Source organism: Schistocerca piceifrons, chromosome 2 (genome assembly GCF_021461385.2).
Source record: "Schistocerca piceifrons isolate TAMUIC-IGC-003096 chromosome 2, iqSchPice1.1, whole genome shotgun sequence".
Taxonomy (NCBI): Eukaryota; Metazoa; Arthropoda; class Insecta; order Orthoptera; family Acrididae; genus Schistocerca; species Schistocerca piceifrons.
This window is the reverse complement of record NC_060139.1, coordinates 212,730,109-212,757,104: the sequence shown is the minus strand read 5'-3', so window position 1 is coordinate 212,757,104 and position 26,996 is coordinate 212,730,109. Positions and strand designations below refer to the sequence as shown.

At 38.5% G+C, this 26,996-nt stretch overlaps 1 protein-coding gene across 1 annotated transcript in view; it reads right to left on the bottom strand.

Moving 5' to 3' along the window:
- Positions 1–26,996, bottom strand: part of LOC124777866 (meiosis regulator and mRNA stability factor 1) — a 220,953-nt gene that overhangs the window by 188,032 nt on the left and 5,925 nt on the right. The window contains exons 3-5 of the mRNA XM_047253400.1: positions 16,719–16,969; positions 16,383–16,526; positions 5,964–6,124 (exon numbers count right to left, since the gene is read on the bottom strand). Coding sequence (XP_047109356.1) covers positions 5,964–6,124; positions 16,383–16,526; positions 16,719–16,969 — 556 coding nt within the window. The remainder of the gene's footprint in view (positions 1–5,963; positions 6,125–16,382; positions 16,527–16,718; positions 16,970–26,996) is intronic.

The window sequence follows — 26,996 nt, the reverse complement described above, 5'->3', positions numbered from 1 at the left end:
TACCAACTTATTTTGAAGAGTTCCAAAGGGTAGAGCTTAGCAAACAAGGCATCCATTCGAACAGACTCGAGGTTTCCTGATAAGCACAAGCACTTGATATAGTATTTGTCTTGTTTGATCTCTCACATGAAATTTGACTCGTGGTGCTAGTGCAATTGATGGATATGTAAGAAACTAATGAACTACGGACCACAACAACAGTCTAATGTGCTGCTTAAGAAATTGACAATTTTGTGAAACATAGGAGGAAACAGCATTAGTTGCCTGAGACTGTAGTCGTGCACGAGAGTTGATCGCGCGCATGTGAGTTGCGTGCGTGCGTGAGATGCGCGCGCACGTGTGTGTATTGTTGATGAAGGCCAATGTCCGAAAGCTTTAATTGTGAGTGTCTTTTTGTTGTGTCTATCAGCTACTCAGCATCTCTGCTATACAGTGAGTAGCAACTTTCCTTCTCATAATATTGTAACATTCCATCCTGGATTCTCCATTGTTTGATTTAAACTTCTGTTGTATTTGAATAGGTTTGCAATAGAAGTTCTCATACATGTGTGGGTACCATGTACAGACATTTATGCTGCTTTTTAAGTAAAGGTAAAATTCAAAAGTGAAAATCTTGTCCTTCAAAAACCATTAAATGATTCTGAACCCTAGTCAGTTTTGACATGGTTATGAGGAACTAATGATTTACAAAGTGCATTGCAAACGAAAATTCTGTTGTTCATACATTAGAAAACTGGGGGAAAACATTGCTGGCTTTTAATCAGCCTTAGAACAAGATGATGACATTCAGATGAAACGAGAAAGAAAATTTATCTGGAATCAAATGTCTAACAAACTAAACAAATCACAGTAAGCTGACTTCAGTTGTTATTGCAAGAATAAATTATAGCAGAGACCACTTTGTGGAAATAGTACCAACAGACAGCATGAGACTGTGGGACAAGCGAAAGTTCGAGGACTGGACTGAATTGTGACTGCTGTCTTTTATTTATGTATTAGTCGCTGTTGTTACATATGAGCTGCACCACAGAAGACATAGCTGTCTGTGTTTCACTGTTGCTCAAACACAGCACTATGGGAGGTTTGGAGGGGGTACAGTGACATGAGCTTTGCTGAGAACTATAATGGGTGTATGGAGATGAATGGAGAGGGGCAGAAAATTTTGTCTTGTGCCAACCATAGGCATGTACACTACGTACTTTGGCTTTTTAAGAACATCTACCATGTTTAAACCGCAGTTTGCCTGAATCCATTTGTACTTGAAATCGAACTGACTTTAAAATTGGCCAAATACTCAACAATGTCATACACTTCTGCAGGAGACACTCACTAAAAGTCTAGACTGGGGCCAGTGGAGTACTTATGAGTTTCGAGCAGAAATGTTGCCGACACTCGCCATGAGGTATGATGCAAATGAAAGGGGATGTGTCAGCTGCTCGTTCTGCTCTGCCAATGGAAGAGCAGTGCACAGATACTATGTTTTTGTAGCAAAATACACTGTAACACTCATGTCAGTATAGAAGCAAAGTCTGCTGTGTGTTCAAGAAAAATATCATATTCAGAAGAAACAGCCAAATATTTGCGACAAAGAAGATACAAGTTTCACAGTTGCCCTGTTAGGATGATGACGACGATAATTAAAAATAGCAGTACCACAGATGACAGGCTACGTGAAAGAGGCTGTGAAGATAAAAATTAATGTAAAAAATTTCTTTTTGTTTATTTTATTTCTCTTTGTATTATAAAAAAGTAAACAACCAATAAATGGTATAAGTTTAGAATAGGTGTAATGGTAACTGTTTAGGCAGATACTTTACATCAATAAATGTTTGTAATTTTTCTGAAGAGACCTCTTACAAAACGGTGGGTCACCTTAAACTCGAGTAAATTAGAGATGGGTTGTTTGCGAACTAATGGGTCCAAAGGAATAGTTCACCACGATGAACGGAAGACGCGAGGAACGAATTGTAAGGAACTGTCTCTCACGGTTTACTTCAGTCATGGCTTTCTACTTATAGTTCCCGGGAATGGGAAACGTTCAGTCTCATTCCAGCCTCAGTCCCGGTCCCGTCTGTCTTTGTCTCTGTTTCCCTGGGCCGGTCTCGTCTTCATCGCTTGGCCAATAGTCGCAGTTCCACAGCCTAGTTAGTTCAGTATCAAGTTGTCCGTATAGTTCACTGCGCACGCCCATTCTAGATCTGTTTCAAACTTTTCTTGGACTCTGGACTTCTGGTTTTTTCGTATTCTATTTAGCGTCCACAACCGCCAATTAAAATGTATTTTATAATTACATAAATTATATAAAAATTATGTTGTATGTAATACATACATCTTTCCATGTAAAAAAAGGGCACATCCGCTTACTTCATTATTTCAAGAAGCAGCAGAAGACATACTTATAAAAAGACAAGATTTTGTTATTACATGTGCAAAGGAAGTTGGCACGAGACACGTGCGTTGCCATTTTCAGTCTCTCTTCGATCTAAGGTAAAACAGCATGTTCATTGTTATGGAAGACAGACCGACATACAACTGAATGAAGCCCGCGCTCCATAATCAAGTGTCTGGTCTCATATTTTGTAAAGAGAATATGACTCCTTCAACATTATTATTTCTGTGGTATAGTGTGGTGCACGAAAAAGTGGCCCAAGTACTAGAGTGCTCACTGTTGCCCATTAATCGTCATCTATTGTTTCGAGGTTCTTGTTTGCATTAGCTCGTTTGTTATTTCTTTACTGCCTAATTATTACATCTATTCTTCTTGTAGCGATCACCAAATTGTGCAAAATTGGCGAGCAGTCTACTCGTGCCCGGTTTTTCGTGCGCCACCTTATATTATTTCACTGCGATCAGCCACATAACGCTACAGTTGGCTAAACCACGGAAATTATTTCTACAAGTGTGAGAGAATTCTGTAATGAATAAGAACACTGTACTCCAGGGGGGGGAGGCAAGTGCCCCCTCTTGGTACTTTCCATCCTTCACTCACCTATGCTACTAATTTTAAATTTTTCATAAAAACCATATACCATCCACAAATGAATGGTGAACGAGTCAAAATGAACGGTTCCCAAAAAAGAGCGATCACCAGTGAACTAGTTCCCAAGGATGAACGAGTTTGCCCATGTCTAGCGTAAATATGGTTTCTGCGTGTCACTATCCCATGACTTTTGTAGCCTCAGTATGTGCTGAGGTTATCTAGATTCTTTTTCTATCTGTTCAAAGCTTTAATTTCTTTTTCTTCATGTAGTTGTATTATGGATGATTGTTACCAGATGCTATGATTTTACTTTATGTAGCAGCAAGCGTTTGGGGCCATACTCAGTTCCAGTGATAGGTTCATCCCCAGCAGTCCTTCTATCGGTACTACAATATTATGAAAAAGATAGACTGCTACTCACTGCATAGAGGCAACACTGAGTCACAGACAGGCATACTGAGACTATCTGCAAACCAATGTCTTCTCCATATGGTGAGCAGCAGTCTATCTGTTTTCATAATATTGTTGTTATTCCAGCTTGGATTTTCCTTTTACCTTTTCTCTGGCACATCAGGATATTGAGACATGCAAATGTAAAGCACATGTAAGCACTTACCACCGACTCTTTTATGCCTCGAACTACGCAATTATTTTATTACAAAGAATCGCTCTAAACTTCTAGGAAAGAATGAAATGTTATGCTGTGTTGAAGTCTTTAAAACATTCTCGTTCACATTATAAGCATTTATCAATGCCTTAGCCCTCTTTGCGAGGTTGGCACTATATGCATCTCACGTGAAACTTTTTGCAAATACATCACAGGCAGACAAAGCTACTTCTGGGAAATCAAAGTGCTGCCAACCAACATTTGGTACAGCACTTGCCCATGAAAGGCAAAAGTCCCAAGTTTGAGTCTCAGTCAAGTGCACAGTTTTAATCTTCCTGGAAGTTTCATTCTCTTTCACTGTTAATGGTGAGAAAATCGCAGTGGCCAGGACTTTAAAGTAAGTGCACAACAAAGTTGAGGTCTTCAGGAAATGCATGTTGTCTCTATTACGTGAGCTAAATTTCACAAAAGAATCTGATCACAAAAAGACATCTTGCAAAGTGGCACACTGGTTAAGACATTGGACTCCTTCAGGAGAGCTGTGCTTCTTATCTTAAAATCTCCACCCATTCTGAGGTTTTCAGTGGTTCCCTAAATCACTTAAGGCAAATGCGAGGACAGTTCCTTTGAAAACATACAACATATTTCGTTAATCATCCTTCAACAATCTTCACATTTCTACTGGCCTCATCGTTGGTAAGGTATTAAACCTTAGTCTTCCTACCTACCTGCATTCCTTCCTTCCTTCAAAGGCTAACAATTGGGCCTTTTGTCTGGGTGTGTGGAACTTTATTCACCTGCAGGGAAAGAAATGCCCTGCTTGTCCACTCGCTTCGCTATCTTCACTTTTGTTGGGTCACTAGGGAATATTTGGGGATATGACTGCTAATTTGACTAGGTCAAACTAATTCATTCATATATTGTTGGTATATAGTATCCTGAAAATAGATTCTGAGCCAAAACTTTAGTTTCCTAACATGTGATACATATCCAGGAGGGGACTGCCACGGGGGAGGTGACCATGGGAAAAAGATTGAATAACCAACAAACGGGTAATGTTCTACAAATGGGGCCCAGAACACCAGAAGTTTGAATGTTGTAGGAAAACTAGAAAACGTGAAAAAGGAAATGCTAAAGCTCAATCTAAACATAGCTGGTCCCAAAGAATTGACACCACATATACAATTAAGGTTACGACAGCCAATGATCTTTTCAGTGCAGATGCACACCGAGCTCTAACTCTTATTGGAATTGCCGAGATGCCAAGAGTAGTGAGGCTAATGAGCAGGTGCACTACATCGATAGTGTGTGATAGAAGGTGAGAATCTGTGTCTGACAGGAGGCATGCTACAGTAGTCTGTGCAGTTGTGCAAAGCCACTGTGCCAGTGTGGTGTAGTGGTTAATGCCTCTGTGTAGAGAGCAGAAGACCCATGTTCGAATCTTGGTGTTCGTACAAATTTCCATTCGTCACTTCAGTCTCCATACATACATCACAGATATGTCCGGAACCAGACAGTGCCATTTGATTCAAGCACCTACGCCTGGGTTTCAGGTGACTCCTCTGTTTCATCCGATGCTAAGGTGTTACCTGAATACAGCTGGAAGGCGTATGCAAAGCTGTTCCAAGTTTGGGGGAAACACCAAGTGGGAATTTGGACTGAGACGGGAAGTATAACAGGGTAGTAAGTGCAGTCGTGCATATCCACTGTGCCACAGTGGGGTAGTGGATATTGCGTCTGCCTAGTGAGCAGGAAATCTGGATTCAAATCCCAACCTCAGCATAAATTTTCATTTGTTGCTCCAGTTCTGTATATATAAATCATAGACATAGAGAAAAGTGAGGATAACTTGTTACCTTTACCATTTGAAGGAAGGAAGATACAGATTTTTATGTTCCCTCTATGAGTCCTCAGTGTCCTCAATGAAACCATCCTGACATTCGTCTTTAGTGGTATGGGGAAACTACAGAGAATATTAAGCCATCACCTCAAAGTGCAAAAAAATATTTTAAAACTGGTTTACTGGACAGGGAACTTAACTCCACTGCTGCCAAATGGAGTTCAGTGCCTTAACAGTTACACCAGTTCACTAGGATCTACCATTTGACCCCAATTAGGGAAGTAAGAATCGATCTGAGAACAAAATTAAAATAAAATACAAAGAAAGTAGGATGGACTTGAAATGCCTGAAGTTCATATTAAATTAAAACTACATCTACTAACAAGACTACACTTTTCCATACAGAGGATAAAATTACCTTTATCTGACACTGGACTTGCAGAATTATCTCTCTCTCTCTCTCTCTCTCTCTCTCTCTCTCTCTCTCCCTCTCTCACACACACACACACACACACACACACAAAATTAAACATTACCTGTGTCTTAAATCAGTTATGTCTGGTGCGAAATTTATATCCCCTGATATTAGAATGATACATGCAGGACTGCCATGTAAGTCAGCAAAGCGCCGAATAGACTGCCGAAGTTTCTCATCTGCTGCATTTTTACATGTAGATGCCACATGGATCAGGTTCACCTAATGCAACAGACAAGAACATACATGTCTGAGAAACATAATGCATAACTAAGGAATTTGTCACAGGCCATCAGTTCAAAATTAAAGTAAAATGATTCATATCATTAGGATAGTAGTTGTTAATCAGAGCTTGCTTCAACTAAGCTTGGAAATCAAATACGGAAAGGTCATTTAAGGAAAAAGATACCACCACCCTACTCAAAAAGTCAAGTAAAGGCCGCATCGGATTCTGGGGGTAGCCAACTAGGAGCCAGCAACGAATCTGACTGTTTGCAATCCAATACTCACTGACACATAAAAAGTAGATTCAACACAATCAAATAAACTACATAGAAATGTGCAATATAAATTCACTACTTAAGACTGCAAAATTCAAGAATTTCACTTACGAATTTAATAAACCAAATTTTAACATGGTGTGTGTGTGTGTGTGTGTGTGTGTGTGTGTGTGTGTGTGTGTGTGAGAAACAACAGAAGGCAAGTTCACATCACAAGGATGCAGAATTCATAGTGGGACACCAGGACAGAATAGTATGAAGGAATGTCCCCAATAAGGAACAGAATTTACAGAAAATATAAAAATAATAGATTCAAAAATTGATTTTCAAGCGACATTGCCTAGAATTTCAAACATAAATTTTAAAACAATGACTAAAACTTACGTAACAATAAAAGCTCATGCTCCTACAAATGAAACAAAAATGAACAAAAACAAATTAATTTAGGGACCTTTCGAACAAACTGAACAGAAGAAATAAAAGGAATGAAAAAATGTTACTGGGAGACTAGCGGCCAGTTGGGAAAACAAAGGAAATATAAAGATATAACTAAAATTCAGAGTGCACATAACTTTGCAACCAAGAATGCCAAAGACTTTTAGAGCTCTGCAGAGAACACAACCTTATATCTAAACCAACATAATTCACGAGGAAGCCAAATAAGTTTAAAACGTGGAAACATCCAAACTGGAGGAAGGAAGAATGGCAGCTAGACCATGTCTGTATATTTTGAATGAAATGATCCACACTTTCTGCAAAATACTTTTTACTATATGTCATGAGTGGTTTCACATTCATTGAAGATGTGTCCTCAGGTGATTAACAAGTCATAGTGGAAAGGTAATGCTTTAGAGCTACTCCTTATCATTCATGTCAAGTTATAAACAAATACCACACTAAAAGCAGTAGTTCATAGTACTGCCTTGTCTGTTGCCATTCAACCATCTTCCCTACTCGTGGCACAATTCTGCTATGCCCTCCATTTTAACTATGGACTTTAAATTAGCTATTTGTTTATAACTTGACAAGAATGATGGGGAGTGGATCTAAGGCAGTGACCTTTCTTCTATGACTTGTTAAAAAAAATCTCTATCACCTGAAAATGTGTCTTCAATTGACACAAAACTGGTCATGAGTTGCAATAAAAACTATCTTACAGATAATGTGGATCATTTCACTCAAAATTCAGAAACTTGGCTTTGATTGCCTGCAATTTTAAATAACATGCACGTGTGTACAGAAAAAAATTTTTCATAAGGAAATTTACAATGTTTCTTGAGAAGAGTAGAGAGAGGCTCAGATCGCTACATGGTTAAAATTCAAATCAAAAGTACATTAAAGAAAAAGAACAGAAAAAATCAATTAAACAAATAGGAGTTTCAGCTTCTATCAGCTAATTAAAACCAACCATTAGGTTAACACGTGATCTAGAATAACTGGTATCAAGTCTCAAACACAAGCCAAGAATCTAGCTCCCTTGAAACAACGAACAAAAAAGTCACAGTGCCCACCAGAATTCCATGAAGAAGGATGCCAACCAGGGTTAAAATTTTCAGACACACAAAACAGAAGAAAAGAGCATCAACCTAAAAAAATAAATGAAAAAATTCACACAAAATGTTAAGAGAATCAAGAGAGGATTTCATAGAGATAAAATAAACTGTATAGAAAATAAATACAACAAAACCAATTCCAGGAACTATTACAAAAACTTGGAAAACAACTACGAAAGTAAGAGCCCTCATGCTAATACTGAAAGATGAAGATGGAAAACGGTACATAGTAAAAAACAAAATGCTGAAATCATGGCAAAGGCATTTAATGAACTTTTGAAGTGCAAAGAACAAACAATTCTTGCAGATCAAAGTAAAAACCCCAATAAAGCCAAACCTTACAAATCAATCCCACCAACTTTGCAAGTAGTAAAAAAGCACACTAACAACAACAAAATTAAAAAATGTGGAGAAGATCATGTTTCTCTTGAAATTTGGAAATATTCAAAGTGACAGTCAAAACCATGTTACCCATGGTGTTAAAAAAATTTGCATGACTGAACCGTTACCTGAATATTAGACCACAGCCACCATCCATCCACAACACTATACACTAAAAGGGGGGATAAGAGAAATCCACACAATTACAGAGGTATCTCTCTCCTAGACTGCACATGCAATATTTAATCCAAAATTCTACAGAGAAGAATGAAGGAACGACTACAACAGGAATTTGGGGAATTCCAGGGAAGTTTCAGACCATGGAGAAGCAGTGTAAAGCAGACCATTAGTTTAAAATTAATTAATACATACTACACAAAATGGAACACACCTCTGGCAGTAACATTTACAGACTTTAAGAAGGCATATAATTGTCTCCATAGACCTTCAGTACTAAAAATTCTAAGGACTGTAGGACTTCACCTAAACTACTAATTAAACTAACAGAGGTTATTCTAACCAACAACAAATCAAATATCAAGTTTAGAGGAGAAATTCTTGGGCACCTCCTCATAAAAACAGGTTTAAGACAAGGCATCTATCACTATTATTATTCAACTGCGCACTGAAATATATAATGAAAGAATGGTACAGGGATAACCCAATGAACATGTGAACTGGAAGTGCAAAGAATAACTTTGAACTGCTGGGATTTACTGCTGATCTTGCCCTCCCAGCCAACAATGTTAAATAAACCAGACGAGAAGTTAATCACTACAAGAAACAGCAAAGAAAATCGATCTTAGAATACCGTTTGAAAAATCTTGTTCTCACAATCTCTATGGGAGCAATAAGTAGGGGACAGTATATTCCTTGAGTCATCATTTAAAACTGGTTCTTGAAACTTTCTTAGAAGATTTTCTCGGTATAGTTTACAGTAAAACAACAGGAAATCAAAAATATTGAAAAATTCATATATTTAGATGAAATCATGAAATACAACCTAAATGAGAGCCCAACATGGAAATTAGAATGAAAAACTGAACAAAGTAAGTTATGTTACCTAAAAAACAATTAAAAAAACGCATTGGTAGCTGCAAAATTAAAACATTGTGAAACAGTTACACAACCAGAAATAACATATGCAACTGAAACTTCTTCAAAACAACAACTATAGCAGAAACTGACAATCAAGAAAGAATAATAATTAGGACATGTAAAAATAAACAATATTAAGTAAATTAGCATTGGAGAATAGCTTCAAATGAAACAGTATACATGAAAATAGAACCAATAAAGAGCATGATCAGGAAGAAACACACCTCATTCTTTGGAAATATAATGGGAAAGCAGAGAACGTAACTAGCACAAAAATTATATAAAAAATTGTGAATAGTAAAGCAACAGTAAATGGATTACAGAAATTAAGGAACAATAAGATAATTCCAAATTACTGTAAATGACCTAAAAAACAAAACAGTCAAAACCAAAATACTGCAAGATGCACAAATCACACTACAAAGACCAATACAAAGACTACAGGAAATGAAGAAAATGAAATTATCTAGAAGAATCAAATATTAGACAGACAGGAGAGTAAAAAACCATTTATATAATTAAAAATTATAATAATCCACTTATAAGCACTGCATTCTTTAACTGTATTAATGAATTATTATTTAACTTAATTGTATTATTGAATAACAACTCCTTTGTATAACAGGCTCGAGTTGTCAAATACATGCCATAAAATAAATAATAATGTAATAACAGGACAATCTGGGTAAATAGAACAATGACAGGATGCTTCAGCAGTCACCACAAAGGCAGTAATAAACCAATAGGAATGTTCTCTTACTATCTTGTTTTTATACAGTAAACAGATTTATGTCTGCACCCATGACCGTATTTCCTGCACTCCTGTATTTCTAGCACAGCAATCAGTTACCAGGAAATCAATATCATTACTACTAGCAATTTTTCTAAATAATTCATCATTATTCTCTCTTGCCTTTCTTCCATTTCTTATTCCCAGTTCTCATATCTGCAAATTATTCATATTTTCTTTTCTCTTGCCAAAACTATTTTCCAATGGCACCTTGAAATTCAGTCAGCCAAGCTTCACCTAGGATCATGCTGCTCTTACCAACTGTTTAGAAAAGTTTCTTGTCAAAACAAACCCATACTCTCCCCCAACGTATTGCTCTGTCTTATTATATACCCCAACAACCCTCCTGCAAATTTTACGAGCTCTGGTAGCTACTTCTCTTTTCAGAAGAATACCCAACTATTCCAGGACTACCCCTCACTCACCACAATAGCATGGTCAGTTCTGCATTTTCCTGTATCACAGTATTCTCTTACTCTGATAGAAAATTCTATTTCTCACTCTCGATAATGAGTATTTTCTTCCACATCTTAAAGAACATTACACACAAAGAAACCATTTACCACCAAAATATCTCCCACGAATTTGCAACATTTTCCAAGTCATAACTTTTGTGAAAACTAGGCAACGCTCAACAACTAAACCTCCAAAAGCAAAAAAAGAAATCCTGTTTGTACTCAAAATAATATTTATGTTTCAACCAATTTATTTTTGCATAGTAATGATCTGATGCTATCTGCATAGAACACACTCGAGGATGGGCACTAGTGATGCTTTAGGGCAGAGGCATTACGTGCTTCCCACACAGTACAGCCTCAATGTAAATGTACATAACCCATAATAATAATAATAATAATAATAATAATCATCCGTAACAACTTTAAAGTCTTTGACACCATCAGTTTTTGTACATTTACAACGATATTATATACCAATACACATTATACAGGGTGTTACAAAAAGGTACAGCCAAACTTTCAGGAAACACTCCTCACACACACAGAAAGAAAATATGTTATGTGGACATGTGTCCGGAAACACTTACTTTCCATGTTAGAGCTTATTTTATTACTTCTCTTCAAATCACATTAATCATGGAATGGAAACACACAGCAACAGAACGTACCAGCATGACTTCAAACACTTTGTTACAGGAAATGTTCAAAATGTCCTCCGTTAGCGAGGATACATGCATCCACCCTCCGTCGCATGGAATCCCTGATGCGCTGATGCAACCCTGGAGAATGGCGTATTGTATCACAGCCGCCCACAATACAAGCACGAAGAGTCTCTACATTTGGTACCGGGGTTGCGTAGACAAGAGCTTTCAAATGCTCCCATAAATGAAAGTCAAGAGGGTTGAGAGCGTGGAGGCCACGGAATTGGTCTGCCTCTACCAAGTCATTGGTCACCGAATCTGTTGTTGAGAAGCATACGAACACTTCAACTGAAATGTGCAGGAGCTCCATCGTGCATGAACCACATGTTGTGTCGTACTTGTAAAGGCACATGTTCTAGCAGCACAGGTAGAGTATCCCGTATGAAATCATGATAACGTGCTCCATTGAGCGTAGGTGGAAGAACATGGGGCCCAATCAAGACATCACCAACAATGCCTGCCCAAACGTTCACGGAAAATCTGTGTTGATGACGTGATTGCACAATTGGGTGCGGATTCTCGTCAGCCCACACCTGTTGATTGTGAAAATTTACAATTTGATCACGTTGGAGTACATACTGATGAAACTAAAATGAGCTCTAACATGGAAATTAAGCGTTTCCGGACACGTGTCCGCATAACATCTTTTCTTTATTTGTGTGTGAGGAATGTTTCCTGAAAGTTTGGCGGTACCTTTTTGTAACACCCTGTATACTATTCTGTAAACCTTTACCACCATTAATATACTGAGGTATACAAAACTAGAATTTTCAGTAATGGAGCTCAGAAATCTGAGTATAAACATTTTTCAATTCACAGCTGTTTAAGTTTTCATTTAAAAATATTTCCTTGGCTGTATTATTTGGTAAGCTGTGATCTGTAGCTCTTATTAGTCAATACCCTATGATAATCATATCTGGTTCGTGTATTGTAATTATGAATGTCCCTATTCATTATGCTCAGTTCATCTTTCTCTTTTACAAACAAAAATAGTCATAAGGACATATAATGAATAAACAGTAAATAAATTATATTTTTTGAAATAGTCTCTCAGGACTGGCATTTACTTATATTGGCAACTATCCTAACGGCTCTCTTTTGGAGCCTGGATATCCTACCCCTGTCAACTGTAGGGGCCATTCCCCACATTTCAATCCCATACTGCAAATGCAAGAGAATTAATCCATAACACAATTGTTTAAGGACAGGAGGATTTATATTTAAGAGACGTTTCAGTAAGTAAAAATTGCTGCTAATCTTAACAGATGTAGCTGATATGCTCTTTCCATGTACGATGTTTGTCAATCACAATGCCTAAAAACTTTTGTTTATCAGAAGTTTCAACTGGAGAGAGTGATTCATCAGTATGGCATTGATTATAATTCAAAAAGAACTTCATTACAACAGTCTTGTCCTTATTCAACGTAAGACCATTAATTGTTAGATATTCTGTGATTAGTTCAGAGTTCTCTTTATTGCTTTGTAATGCTAGCCGATCAGCAAGGCCCAGTTACTAAATGACTATCATCAATGTAGTTCACTAGCTTTATGTTTCGCAGCTGTGTTATGTCATTAATATAGACAATACACTAAAATGGCCCCAAAATACTTCCCTAGGGAACCCACAGTCGAGAGTTTTGTATGCTGATTTTACTGTTGGGATTTTGCTTGTATTCTTACAACACAGTTTAGTACACTGTCTTCTATCTCAGAGGTACAGACTTAAGAAGTTAAGTGCTACTCTTCTTACACTGGAAGTTTCTAATTTGGATAAAAGTGCTGCACAATTCACTGAATCAAAGCGGGAAATTCCCAATGACTATTTCTTTTATCCAGTTGGACTATCAGTTCATGGATGAAAGTTGCTATTGCTGTTATTATAGATCTCCCTTTTCAAAACCCATGCTGCATGTTGTTTAATGAAGAAAGATTCCAGTTCGTCTAGAATTACTCTTTCAAGCAACCTACTGAGTGTTGAAGTCAATGACATTGGCCTGCAGTTATTTATATCAGTGGCTGCTCTCTTTTTACACACTGGGCATACATGAGTAATTTTTAAATGTTCCGGAATGGTCCCCTGCCCAATTAAACTGTTTATTAAGTGTGTTACTTGTTTTATTAATCCATTTTTGCATTCCTTAAGTAATTTACAAGATATATCATCCCAGCCACTAGATGTTTTTATTTTCAGTTTACGATTATTTTCATTACCTCGTATTCTGTTACACTCCTTAGGAACAACGAATTACTATTTTAATTTGGTTTATTTGTAGTGTTGGTTCAATTTCTTTTTTACTTGCCTTACTAAAATGTCTTATTAAAGCTTCACATACTGTCTTTGGCTCACTCACCAACATTCCATTTTCCTCTAGTGCTATATTACTGCATCTTGGACTCCCTTTTTTTTCTTCACATTCTTAGTTTACTGCATTCCAAGCTGTTTTTCTACATTACTGGATTCACTTACTTGTTCAGCACAATAACGCACTTTTAGAGTCTTCAGGGACTCCCTGCATGTTTTTCTGGTGTTGCTGGACTTTGTTGGGAAGTACTGAATTTTCTTATCTCTGAATAGCACATACAGGTGTCCATATTTTCCTTTAATTTGTGGATTTCCAAAGAATTTTGTGATTCTTTGTTTACACTGATTTTTTTTTTAGTTTTTTTATTATTCGACATGCCCGATTAAAACTATATGGTTATTTCTCAGAAATGGCCCCACTTCCATAATCTGATTTGTGTATCTTCTGCCAGTCTCTGTGTGCAACGTCCTCCCTAAGTTTATTATAGTCAGTGTTTCTTGTATAAGTGAGTAAGTCATTTTGTGGAACTATTTTGTGGTCTGCCTTAAACTCAATGGTCTGGGAGAGAGTTTTCAATACTTCTTTTCACTAATTCTTCCCTATGTACATTTGTTACAACATGGGCAATGCAAGACTGAGTCAAATGTTATTCTAGTTGGTAACAAATTGATGTGGATATGGTTGTAGCAATGTTACGTTATATCTAAAGAGCCTATGTTTACATCTCCTATTGTTATAAACTGTTTTTCGTTTGTTGATAGTTTATCCAGAAGTTGTTCTAAATGGTAGAAGAATTCATCTACATCACTATTTGGTGATCTATATAGGCCTAAAATTATTAAGCTGTTTTTGCCTAGCTTTAATTTTACTGCTGTTGGATCAAAAGACATCTCTACAGGATACATGTTATGGTCTAGTCTCCTTCATTTGCCATGTTGATAATGGATGAACACAAAAGGTATACTGGTAATGACCACATTCAAGAGAACCACGATTTAATGTCAGTTTAATCCCACACAAAAGTGAATGTCTCCCTATATTATTGGACAGATCACCTACAGATGATTAATTTTTTCTTCCTCTACACACATGTTCTTAATACAATGTAAATACTGAGAGCGTAAATGATTAGAATATACGCAGTTCATTTACGATTAGTCTGTAAAATGGGTGGTTGGGACTGGAGGCCAATATCCATCTCAAACTCCTACCAGTAAAAGCTACCATGCACAACTAATCCAGCATTTACATACATATGATAGCAAAACTATTTAGTGTTAATCTCGCCCAGGTAAGGCATGTACAATTCCAGCAGGTATGGGATATTACAAGGTCAGTCAGAAGTTTCTTTGCATCAGTTCATATGATCTCTATGGATTTAAACCTAGACACCTTTTCACACCAACCAAGTAGCTCTAATTTGAACCACTTACAAAACTAAGCTACAACATCTACAGATGTAGGTTGGCAGATAATTTGGCTGACTTCGGTACACAATATGTACAGTATCCTCACACTGGGTAACTGACCACTCCATAGTATGAAGAAACAGATCACAATGAGGGTACCAGAATTATACTGATCGATACCCTGACATTCATGCGCAGAATGAGACAAATGCAACAATTTCACATGCAAGCACAGCATGTTCTTGTAAGTCTGTCACTGGGTGTGGACCAATTCTAAATGTAGGGAAAGGCCACTGAAGATTATTTCTATCCATCTTATTATCACTAGTTACAGTAAGAAAATCATTGTTGAACAGTGACATATGCTCCACAAAAGTACACTCTCTAAGATCCTCATGTTAATGTTTTAAACCAGCAAAACATATTCCCCAGTGCAAACATCCCCAATCACCGACAAGTACCCTTTTCAATCATTTATTTCGAATAGTTAATCCAATTCTGTATTATCCAAGGTGATGCCACTGCAATTCACCGAGGATAAAACCCAATTCTTTAAAGTCCTTCAATAGCGACAAATAATTTCACAACTGCATGGCCAGATCTCAGTACCCAACTTCATTACTGGTGTGTAATTTTGTCATCAATTATGCCAAACAGTCTGGCCTCAGCAGCCACAGACTGTGGTCGTGCTTTGTGTGTTTCAACGAAGGCCTTGTTGGGCGAAAGCTCACTTTCTGACAGTCTTTTTGTTGTGTTTTATCTGCAACTCAGAATCTCTGCTATATGGTGAGTAGCAAATATCCTTTCCATAATATTGTTACATTCCATTGTGGATTTCCCGCTGTTTTATATGGCTTTGGTTGGTTGTAAAGTGTGGCTTTGATTTGTCCACCAAACATAAGGCTGTCATACCACAGCTTAGTTACAAACACACAAAACCTGTATGACCATTTAACATTTACACTCAGTTTTGGGTATCAGTTGTTCCTGACTAGTGAATGCACTGGGTGAAAAATGGAACAGCAGTGAGCTACAACTCTCAGATTAGAGATGTACTATGTTGGTTAATAGCACTTTGGTCACAGCTGTCATGAATGAAACTCGATTAACATTCTGAGTGCGGACACATGTTCCCATTTTCCTACGCCATAAAATTTATTTCAGTTCATTTTTAACTAAAGCATATATTTCTCTCTCTCTCTCTCTCTGTCGATTCCTTATTTCTGAGATACTGACAAATGACAATTCCTGAAAGCAGAGAAATTTCAGCAGATATATTTACATTACCTGGGCATCATTAAGCTCTTTAACAATTTGATTATTTTCTTTCTTGACATCACAAACAACTAGGAACTCCGCCTCTCTGTAACCTTTGAAGAACCGGTCTCTAATGACCTGCACCACTGCCACTGCTGAACGACCTTTTGGGACCTGAAACAGGGATTCAAAGATGGCAATACTGAAGTGAAATTTATTCTTCAGGGCTAGCTAGGCCTACTGCAAAACTCCACCTTGAACAGTTGTTACATTCAGTAGAAGCTGGCCGTATACAGCATTTAACAAGTAACACTACTTCATAACCCTTACAGTAAGTTAACAACACATTCAATAAATACAGCCCACCTGGCAATTTTCAATGTCCCAAAAGACCCCAACAGGTGGCAGAAAGCGAGGGATAGCGTGCAGTGGCACCATCTGATAAGCACGGTGCCTACACGGTAGGGGCGATGCTGGGCCTGACGAGTCATCTGAGTCCTGACTAAAGCACAACGTTGCACTGGCTGACACCGGTCGTAACCACTGAGGACCTGAGGCTGCTTCAGCTGCTCCATCACCACCTTCATCCAGGCACAAGGACTCCTGCCGAGGTTTAGCTGCCACATATAAAAGAACAGAATAGTGTGAATTGTTTCAGCCTCCTACAAATTATAACAAAATATTGATTACAAAACATTGGAGGAAATTCTGTGAAACATTGGAAAATATCATTAAAGATTTGTTTTATACGTAGGCATGAATGAAAAAATAGAAAATGGCACAATGGACATCTGACAACGGAATAAAGTTACCAGGGAAACAGAACAACCCTCACCCACAGAGTTGTGTTGTTTGGGGGAAGAGACCAAACTGGAAGGTCATCGGTCTCATCGGATTAGGGAAGGATAGGGAAGGAAGTCAGCCGTGCCCTTTCAAAGGAATCATCCCAGCATTTGCCTGGAGTGATTTAGGGAAATTACAGAAAACCTAAATCAAGATGGCTGGACGCGGGATTGAACTGTCGTCCTCCCGAATGCAAGTCCAGTGTGCTAACCACTGCACCATCTCACTCGGTCTCACCCACAGAGGAGACTAGAGTGTAGCAATAGAATTGGTAATATTTAGGATGTAATATTCCCCCCCCCCCTCTCTCTCTCTCTCTCTCTCTCTCTCTCTCTCTCTCTCTCTCTCTCTCTCTCTCTCTCTCTGAAGTGGAACCTCCAAGTCGTCTGGAGGTACATGTTCCACCTATTCTTCAATGTTAGAAGAAAGATGATCATGTAAAATTGAAGTAGCTTGGAAGTAGTTGGGAACATCCCATTGTCTGAGGTTGTTTCATAATTTGTACATAAAATCCGTAGTAGACCTACTTGTTTAATTGTGTTGTTGTGTTGTGCTGTGACTACTTGGAGTTGTTTTGGAGGTCTCAGAGAAGAAGAGCCACCAATAAATGCAAAAACAAAAGATAATTGAAAAACAATTCGTTCACTCATTACTAAGTTGAACGTTGGTCACTAGACTTCTGCCCAAAATTAAAGTAACTACTGAAATTTTGGAAGGTTGCACTTAATTTGCTACACAACAGTATAAACAGATGATGGTACAGTAGAAATACTCTAACGATTACAGAATGTAATCAACTGCAACATGCGTAATGCTAGACAAAAATGTTCTTAATTTTTTCCAACTTGACTGTACACACATTCCGACAACTAGTTAATGTGGCCAGTATGGGGTGCGACCACCTCTGGCAGCACTACAGGCCTGACAACGATAGGGTATCCTGTGAGTGATGTCATCAATTTCACATTGAGGCAATAATGCCCACTCTTCCTGCAGAACTGCTCACAACTCTTGCAGGGTGGTTGGTGGTGCTGACGTGCTGCATCCCGTCTCCCTAGTCCATCCCAGACATACTCTGTGGGATTCAAATCGGGAGAGCGAGCAGGCCACACCATGCGTGCAATAGCTTCCATTTCTAAGAAAACATCAACCACCCATGCTCTATGAGGTCGAGTATTATCATTCATCAACATGAAGTCTGGGCCCACAGCATTTCACAACAACTGCACATGAGGTCCCAAGATCTCATTACGATGCCTGGCAGCACTTAAAAATTGCCAATTCACCAACACAATTTCATGAAGAGGAATATTGGAACAAATAAGCCATCAATCACAAAAATTAAGTCAAAATTGACCTGGTTTCGACGCTACTATGAGCGTCGTCTTCAGAATTACACTAACTGTTCTAAAACATATTAGGTATATAGTACATTAATAAAATTAAAATTTGTACTGACTGGAAAAGTGTCTCGTTGCAACCCTTGTTCACAGTATGAGCAACCCTTAGCGGCTTGCCATCTCACAACTGTTCATGACGTCGCCTTTCCGGCTCAGATCTTTTTTTAAATATGTGACCTGTAAGTACTGCATCTTTACCAGTCAGTACAAACTTTAATTTTATTAATGTACTATATGCCTAATATGTTTTAGAACAGTTAGTCTAATTCTGAAGAAGACGCTCATAGTAGCGTCGAAACCAGGTCAATTTTGACTTAATTTTTGTGACTGAGGGCTTATTTGTTCGAATATAATTCTTACACGGTCACTGAACCTTAGCAGCTATGTTCAAAGTTTCATGAAGAGGTTTTCAAGTGGTCAATATAATCCTTGCCTACACCATTAGGGATCCTCTTTGATACCGATCTCTTCCCACATTTGGGTCCCAAAATCATGTTCCATGTTCCCTCCAGATGCGAGTACATCAAGAATCACTCTCCAGACCAAACCAGGACTCATTGGTGAAAAGGACATTGGCCCACTGTTCGAAAATCAGGTGACATGTTGGCGACTCCACTCTAGATGTTCCCTTCTGTGAAGACGTGTCAGAGGTATACATACAGCAGATCTCCGACAATAAAGGCCACTCTTCCGAAGCCTTCTGTACGCAGTTTGCCTCAATCCAACACATCCTATGTATGTTGCCATGTCAGATGCCAATTGCTGTGCAGCACTAAGGCAGTACTGTCTGCCTTTACAGCCAAATAATGGTCCTCTCTTGCTGATGTTACACATGGTTGTCCCTGTCCTGATCTTCAATACAGCTTCAGTCTCTATAAACTGTCACCACATCCAAGAAGCAAAAGAATGATTCACATTAAGCAATTGGGCAACACCAGATTGCAACTGTCCTGCTTCCATTCTTCCTATGGCCCTCCACCACAGAGAGCCTGGTAGGCATCTTCTCTGTGCCACACTGCACCAGCTGTGATTGTGTACACAGTGAATGTGGACGTGAGACTACCTGGAAAACACTAACCCTTTTGATAGGTGTCCTGACTTTATCACTGACGTGGTTGTCTGTTAACTGGAATGCTATCTTTTGTGCAGAACACAATGGTACGGACACCTGTTGACAGTTTGTATGATTTGTGAATTAGACACAGGATGAGGAAACAGGAGTTTGTTGTTCTAATTTTGGACACTAGTGTATTTAGATATGTATTGATGTAATGACTTTGAAGTTCGAGATCAGTTACAGTGTACCGTAAGACTTCAAGACGATTTAAAATGCAACAGTTTTGTGAGAGAATGTTGAGCTACAATTTTATAACTGCTGGATATATTTACAACTCTTACAGTCTTTGCACCAACTGCATCAGAGATGAGCTGTACACGATACCAGTGGTCTTGATTAGCAAGTCCACAACACCAAAAAATCATCAGAAGGTGATCATAATTGAGAAGAATTCTGGGTAAAACTTAAACAAACTACCAAAAGGGGACAGAATCTTAACACCATTATCAGCATTAATATTACATATCACAAGGAGAAACAATGCAACACACATGAATGGGCCGAGATATGAAACTGGTAGAGAAGAGAAAATTTTTTTTTTTTTTTAGGAAAGAAGCAACTGAAGTGAGGTTAACACACACCCAATCAAGTACAGAAAATAAACTGCAACTTTCAGGGAGGGGGGGAGGGAGACATACAAAATTCTTCGATATCTACTACTACTACTTATGCAAATTAATGGCTTCCCTCAAATACAGGGTGTACATAAATTCTGGCAACAGTTTCAATTATTTATTGCACAAGGACCAAACATTGTACAGATATCATACATATGTCATTTTGAAGAGGAACCCTGAAAGTTTTTTTCCATATATTCCGCCACAGTGTACTTTGGTAGTTTGCTGATAGTCAGCACTAGTCGCAAACATAGCGGCCATGCTACAGAAGGGGACAGCTCTAACAGTCAGTCATTCCAACTTGCTATTGGAGTACCTCAAAAGGACGACAATAAGTCCCATCAACAATCTGATATTTGCAGACTGAACACAAGCATGGACAGTACGGAGGGAATGTAAACTGACCACATCCTTAAGCAAGTTATGAAAACCTAACTCTGGCTACCAGAAGAGGCTTCAACTTCACCTTTCCTGAATGATAATGCATTGCCTTAGGCCTGGACCAAACAAGTGTCTACAACTTTTGTGTAAAAGATTTGGATCTGGCAACTGTTGAATGTATGATAGTAATAACCTGAAGAAATAACTTTACTTTCCAAGTATACCCTACAGTGTCCCAATACACTACCTAAAAGATTCTAGCCAATTCACTGTCACCAAAATTTGGAAAGACACTATATGCAGTTCGAAATTTTAAAAAGATTTCCTACCTGCACATGTCTAAAATATGACTAGAAGCTGACAGAAGACATTGATGAGTTAAATTCTCGGGATAACAACTTGATGATAGGATCGCTTTTTGGTGTAATTCAAAGACACATTTATATTTTCTCAAGTTCCAAAGCTTGTAAAACACATCTGTAGACTCAACTCAAGAACCTACAGCAGATGCTTGTTCAAGGGACTGGGGATGGTAACCATTGATTCCCAACATATTTATTCCTTGAAATTTGTCATAAATATATTTTTTTCAAGCAACAGCTCTATTCATATAAACAACATTAGAAATATGACCAAGATTTTATATCACTTTGCTAAATAAATGTATAACTCAAACACACATGTTCAACAAGTTACAAGCAGCCATAAAAAAGTTTACCTTCTAATAAAACTTTATGAGGATGTTAATGGATTTTCTGGTGGCAACTGACAATTTTTTTCCCCTAGAACTGACTGATGTAGCATATATTATATTAATATTGTCAAACAACATTAGCAGTAGGTAAAATCTGAATTCTATGTATGTTTGGCACAGTAATGAGATCAATGTAAAGAAAATGATTTTCTGTCTAATAATGTACTGCTACAATAGCCTCGGAATTGTACCTATCTCACAATATTACACACTTACATTATTACTTCTTAAATCTAAATAAGTTTAAGATTCTTTTTAGTTATTGCACACCCATGAAGATTTGTGGAAGGATCATTAGAACAGCGAGATGCAGTGCAATTTTTGTCTGCAGGAGGGGGGGGCCAGGAAGTGAAATTCAGGCCCAAATGTCTACCATGTGTAGCAAACACCATACAGCATTATGTGCCCATGTGTTTGTGTGAAATAAATGATGCTGAGAAAATCGGGTGTTATTTAATGACAGCAGTTGGCCTGGACCCCTTCTGTCATTGCTGCAGTGGATGTTGCCATCAGAAACTACGGATGACAGATGGAGGAAGACATTCAGCTCATGTTGGGCATTAGTCACAGTACCACTCATTCCATCATGACAGTGCACCTGAAATTCCAGACAATCTCTGCACAATGGGTTCCCCATAGCCTAATGGAAGGGCAGAATTTGAAGAAAATGTCAACATAACTGCAGCACCTGGAATGGTATTGCGATGAAGAATATCTTTTCTAGCTCATATTGTCACAGGAGATGAAACATGGTGTCACCATTTTGAGCAAACTAGCAAGCCTCAGAACAAACAATGGATGCTTGTATAGATTCATGTCTGCCAAAAAAAAATCCACAGCTGCACATGCCAGCTCTGGAAACAATGAGCTTTTCCTTTGACTGCACATCTTGTGTCTCTTTGAAACAGTGAGACCATTCACATAACACAATCACTAGTACTTTTAAGAACACTGTTTACCATTTCTTCAGTTGCTGTATGTAAGCTCTGAATGGTAACAGTACTAGTGTCATGCACAAAAAGAACTAATTCTGCTGGTTGAATATTAGAAGATTGTTTATATACGAATAGCAATAGTTGTACTATACGTAAGGTCACTGTCAATGACAGTTAGCTAATTAGTTTTTGTTCCACAGATCATTCTTTTATCAAAATGTGGAACATATCATGTGGTATAGTCAATGCCCACACCGTGGCGCCTGCAGCTGCGTGGCCGCAATCTTTATGTCATACAGCCAACGGCCAGCACTCCCCGCTTATGCGCAGCTCTGCACAGCTGTACAGCACAGACCTCAAACACTGAGTGCCTCCGCACTGTCATGGCAACCTCGGCCGACGTCCTCCCGAGAGAGGAGGCCGCACCGCCAATCATAACAGGACACGACAAGCAGACTCGGTTACGGCGGGCATATTCCTCCGCCACTCGCCCTATATAGCTGCCACACCTGGCAGGCTCGTGTTGGGCTACCTACTTGCTATGTCGACATTGCACCCAGGAACGACGCTACACTGTGCTATGACTGTTTACCATACTGGACTTGGACTCTGCAGCACAGTCGCTGCTCTTGATCAAGCACCAATTTGTGTTAGTATTGTGTAACTGTTGGCAATAAACAGAATTTGGAACTCACGCCAATCGTTATTTGTTGTTTCTCCAATTACAGATACAACATATCAGTTTACACGATAAGTATACAACACCAGTGTTAACTTTAATGAACACTCTTTTTAGTCCTACTATGTCATCACACTTAAAAAATAGGTTTCCCCCTCTACATCATAATTCTCATCCTCTCCATATTCAATTTAGATGAAACTTGGCTGACCATAAATCATCATCATTGGCTGACTTTTATCATTTTGCACTACTTGCTACTTTTCGAAAATAAATCACAATTATTTCCCAATTATCATTCAGTCTATGCAACAGTTGGTAGTTATATACTTAGGGATTGTAATATATATAACTACACCCAACACAGCAAGATAAAATGTATGCTTACGTTTGTAGTTTTATTTTGTAAAAAAAATGTTCAAAAACAAAAATTTATTTCTGAACTACAATGAATACAAAATATAAGTCAAGTGAAAAGGGTAATCCCAATACCCCCTTCTCTTCGCAAAATAATCCTTATAGCTAGGATTATCGGAAGAAAAAAAAAAGTGAAATTTTTTTCTTTTTACAGTATTTTTCCTGTTATACTGGAAATTTTTGGTCAGTTTTTTATTCAATTGTTACATACACTGTTATATTCAAATATCAGATAAAAATTTTAAGACTAATTATGTTTTCAGGCTGGATTTAATAAATTACTTTTTTAAAAACCAACGAACAAATAATAAGTAATAGTTCGCACAATAGTAGCAACAGTTTCTGACTCATGAACTCTTAAAAACTACTTGCACAAATATGAGGTGCTTAACTTCGAACTTTATGCACTTAAAGAGAATTAAGACCGGCATTCAGAAATCAAAATCTCGATAATTATAGGAAAACATAAAAATAAAAGTTTCTTTGCATATTTAAGTGTCAGAAAATGATACTATATTAGAAAATACAATGGAGGGACAGTGGGAGGGGGGAGGGGGGGGTGAGAGACGACGACACGGCAGACACTAGTTTGAAAAGAGGGCTGAATACGAATGATGCGGTATGCAGATGGGGAAAGTACAATATGAAAGAAATAAGTGATTTTTTTAGAAATTTAATTTTGCTGTATTTAACTTAACGCTGTGAAATCAACATGAGATTCAATGAATTTTGTTCACTTTTCTACAATTTTTTTCATTTTAGCAGTTGCTAATGGTACCCTCTCAATGTGTGTGTGTGTGTGTGTGTGTGTGTGTGTGTGTGTGTGTGTGTGTGTGTGTGCGCGCGCGCGCGCGCAGCGCGCGCGCGCGCGCGCGCGCGCAATTCATGAGAACATAATTTTACTGACAGTGCATCACATTAGGAAAACTATAAAGGTCTCAAAAATGCTATGGCATGAAGTCTCAACCCCATGCATCAAAGCTACAGCACTGTGATGAATGCTCTCCATAAGAAAAATTTGATAAATTTCTGACAAAAAAAGGAAAACAGAGGGCATGAAAGCCCTGAGCAATCAGTAAATTTCAACTAATAACACACAAATCAAATATTCTGCAAAAACAGCTGCCTTTACTGAAGGCGTGCGTGTACACAGGAAAAGCTGGTTCACACTCTTGCACTGCAAAGTCACTAAGTAGTAAAAGGCAATTATTAATGTAAACAATGGCACAGTATCAACGGACTCAGAAAAATTACTTTTCTTATTCCGGAGGAAGGGTGAAGATACCAATGGACATAGATTCTTGCTCCCTACATCCTATTTTAATTAATCTAAAAAACAGAGGGTGTAATTTTACGTTTGTGTCATGTCTGATGATGTGAAATATGTCTGATATATAAAATTCAAGAACTGTGATTTCATCAAAGAAAAATACTCACATGTTACAAAAATACACTATATTAGGGGTGGATGTGCAAGCCAACAAAAAATAAATTTGATTTTATGAACCTATGTCTCCATAAAACATTCTCTGCAATTACCCATGGAGAAACAGTATGGTAATATACATGAGGAACAGTCAAAAAATACACTACTGGCCATTAAAATTTCTACACCATGAAGATGACGTGCTACAGACGCGAAATTTAACCGACAGGAAGAAGATGCTGTGATATGCAAACAATTAGCTTTTCAGAGCATTCACACAAGGTTGGCGCCGGTGGCGACAGCTACAACATGCTGATATGAGGAAAGTTTCCAACCGATTTCTCATACGCAAACAGCAGTTGACCGGCATTGCCTCGTGAAACGTTGTGATGCCTCGTGTAAGGACGAGGAATGCGTACCATCACATTTCCGACTTTGATAAAGGTCGGACTGTCGCCTATCGCAATTGCGGTTTATCGTATTGCGACATTGCTGCTCGCGTTTGTCGAGATCCAATGACTGTTAGCAGAATATGGAATCGATGGGCTCAGGAGGGCAATACAGAACGCCGTGCTGGATCCCAACGACCTCACATAACTAGCAGTCGAGATGACAGGCATCTTATCCACATGGCTGTAACCGATCATGCAGCCACGTCTTGAGTCAACAGATGGGGACGTCTACAGCAAGACAACAACCATCTGCATGAACAGTTCGACGACGTTTGCAGCAGCACGGACTATCAGCTTGGAGACCATGGCTGTGGTTACCCTTATACTGCATCACAGAGAGGAGCGCCTGCGATGGTGTACTCAACGACGAACCTGGGTGCACGAATGGCAAAACGTCAATTTTTCGGATGAATCCAGGTTCTGTTTACAGCATCATGATGGTCACATCTGTATTTGGCGACATCGCGGTGAACGCACATTGGAAGCGTGTATTCGTCATCACCATACTGGCGTATCACCCAGCATGATGGTATGGGGTGCCATTGGTTACACGTCTCGGTCACTTCTTGTTCGCATTGACGGCACTTTGAACAGTGGACGTTACATTTCAGACATGTTACAACCCGTGGCTCTACCCTTCATTCGATCCCTGCGAAACCCTGTATTTCAGCAGGATAATGTACGACTGCATGTTGCAAGTCCTGTACGGGACTTCCTGGATACAGAAAATGTTTGACAGCTGCCCTGACCAGCACATTCTCCTGATCTCTCACCAATTGAAAACGTCTGGTCAATGGTGTCCGAGCAACTGGCTCATCACAATACGCCAGTCACTAGTCTTGATGAGAAGTGTGGTATCGTGTTGAAGCTGCATGGGCAGCTGCACCTGTACACACCATCCAAGATCAGTTGACTGAATGCCCAGGCGTATCAAGGCCGTTATTACGGCCAGAGGTGGTTGTTCTCGATACTGATTTCTCAGATCTATGCACCCAAATTGCGTGAAAATGTAATCACATTTCAGTTCTAGTATAATATATTTGTACAATGAATACCCGTTTATCATCTGCATTTCTTCTTGGTGCAGCAATTTCAATGGCCAGTAGTGTACTACCGACAAAGTAAAGCTCACTAATCCCTTTACAAAGATTACCCATATCAGATTTGTTTCAGGTTGGTAATGTTAACAACACCAAAGTTCATTTTTATTGTATTTCTGAAGTTTGTGAATCAGACAGGTTCCAGCCTTTTAGAATGTTTTGCACAACTTCAGACATTTCATGCAAGCAGTATTTTCCCTAACTAAGCTACTACATTAGGAAAGTTGGAAGGAAAGAGGATCAGTAAGGACACGGAGCCCACCCCTAAAACAATAGAATAAACTGACATTCCTTGGTGAAAAAAATTTATGTTGGTTATAAATATTACAATATGAGGTACTTTGGGATCATCTCTAAAGTAAATACAACAGATTATGCTGTTATTGTTCTATTTCTCCATATCCTTCATGACCACCATTTTCATTCCATTACCACGATAAGAGAATATTTGCCCAGTGCAAATTCATTCCTCCTATGTTCACTACTGTTGGACCTCCTAAACAACTGCAAAAAACTATCAGTT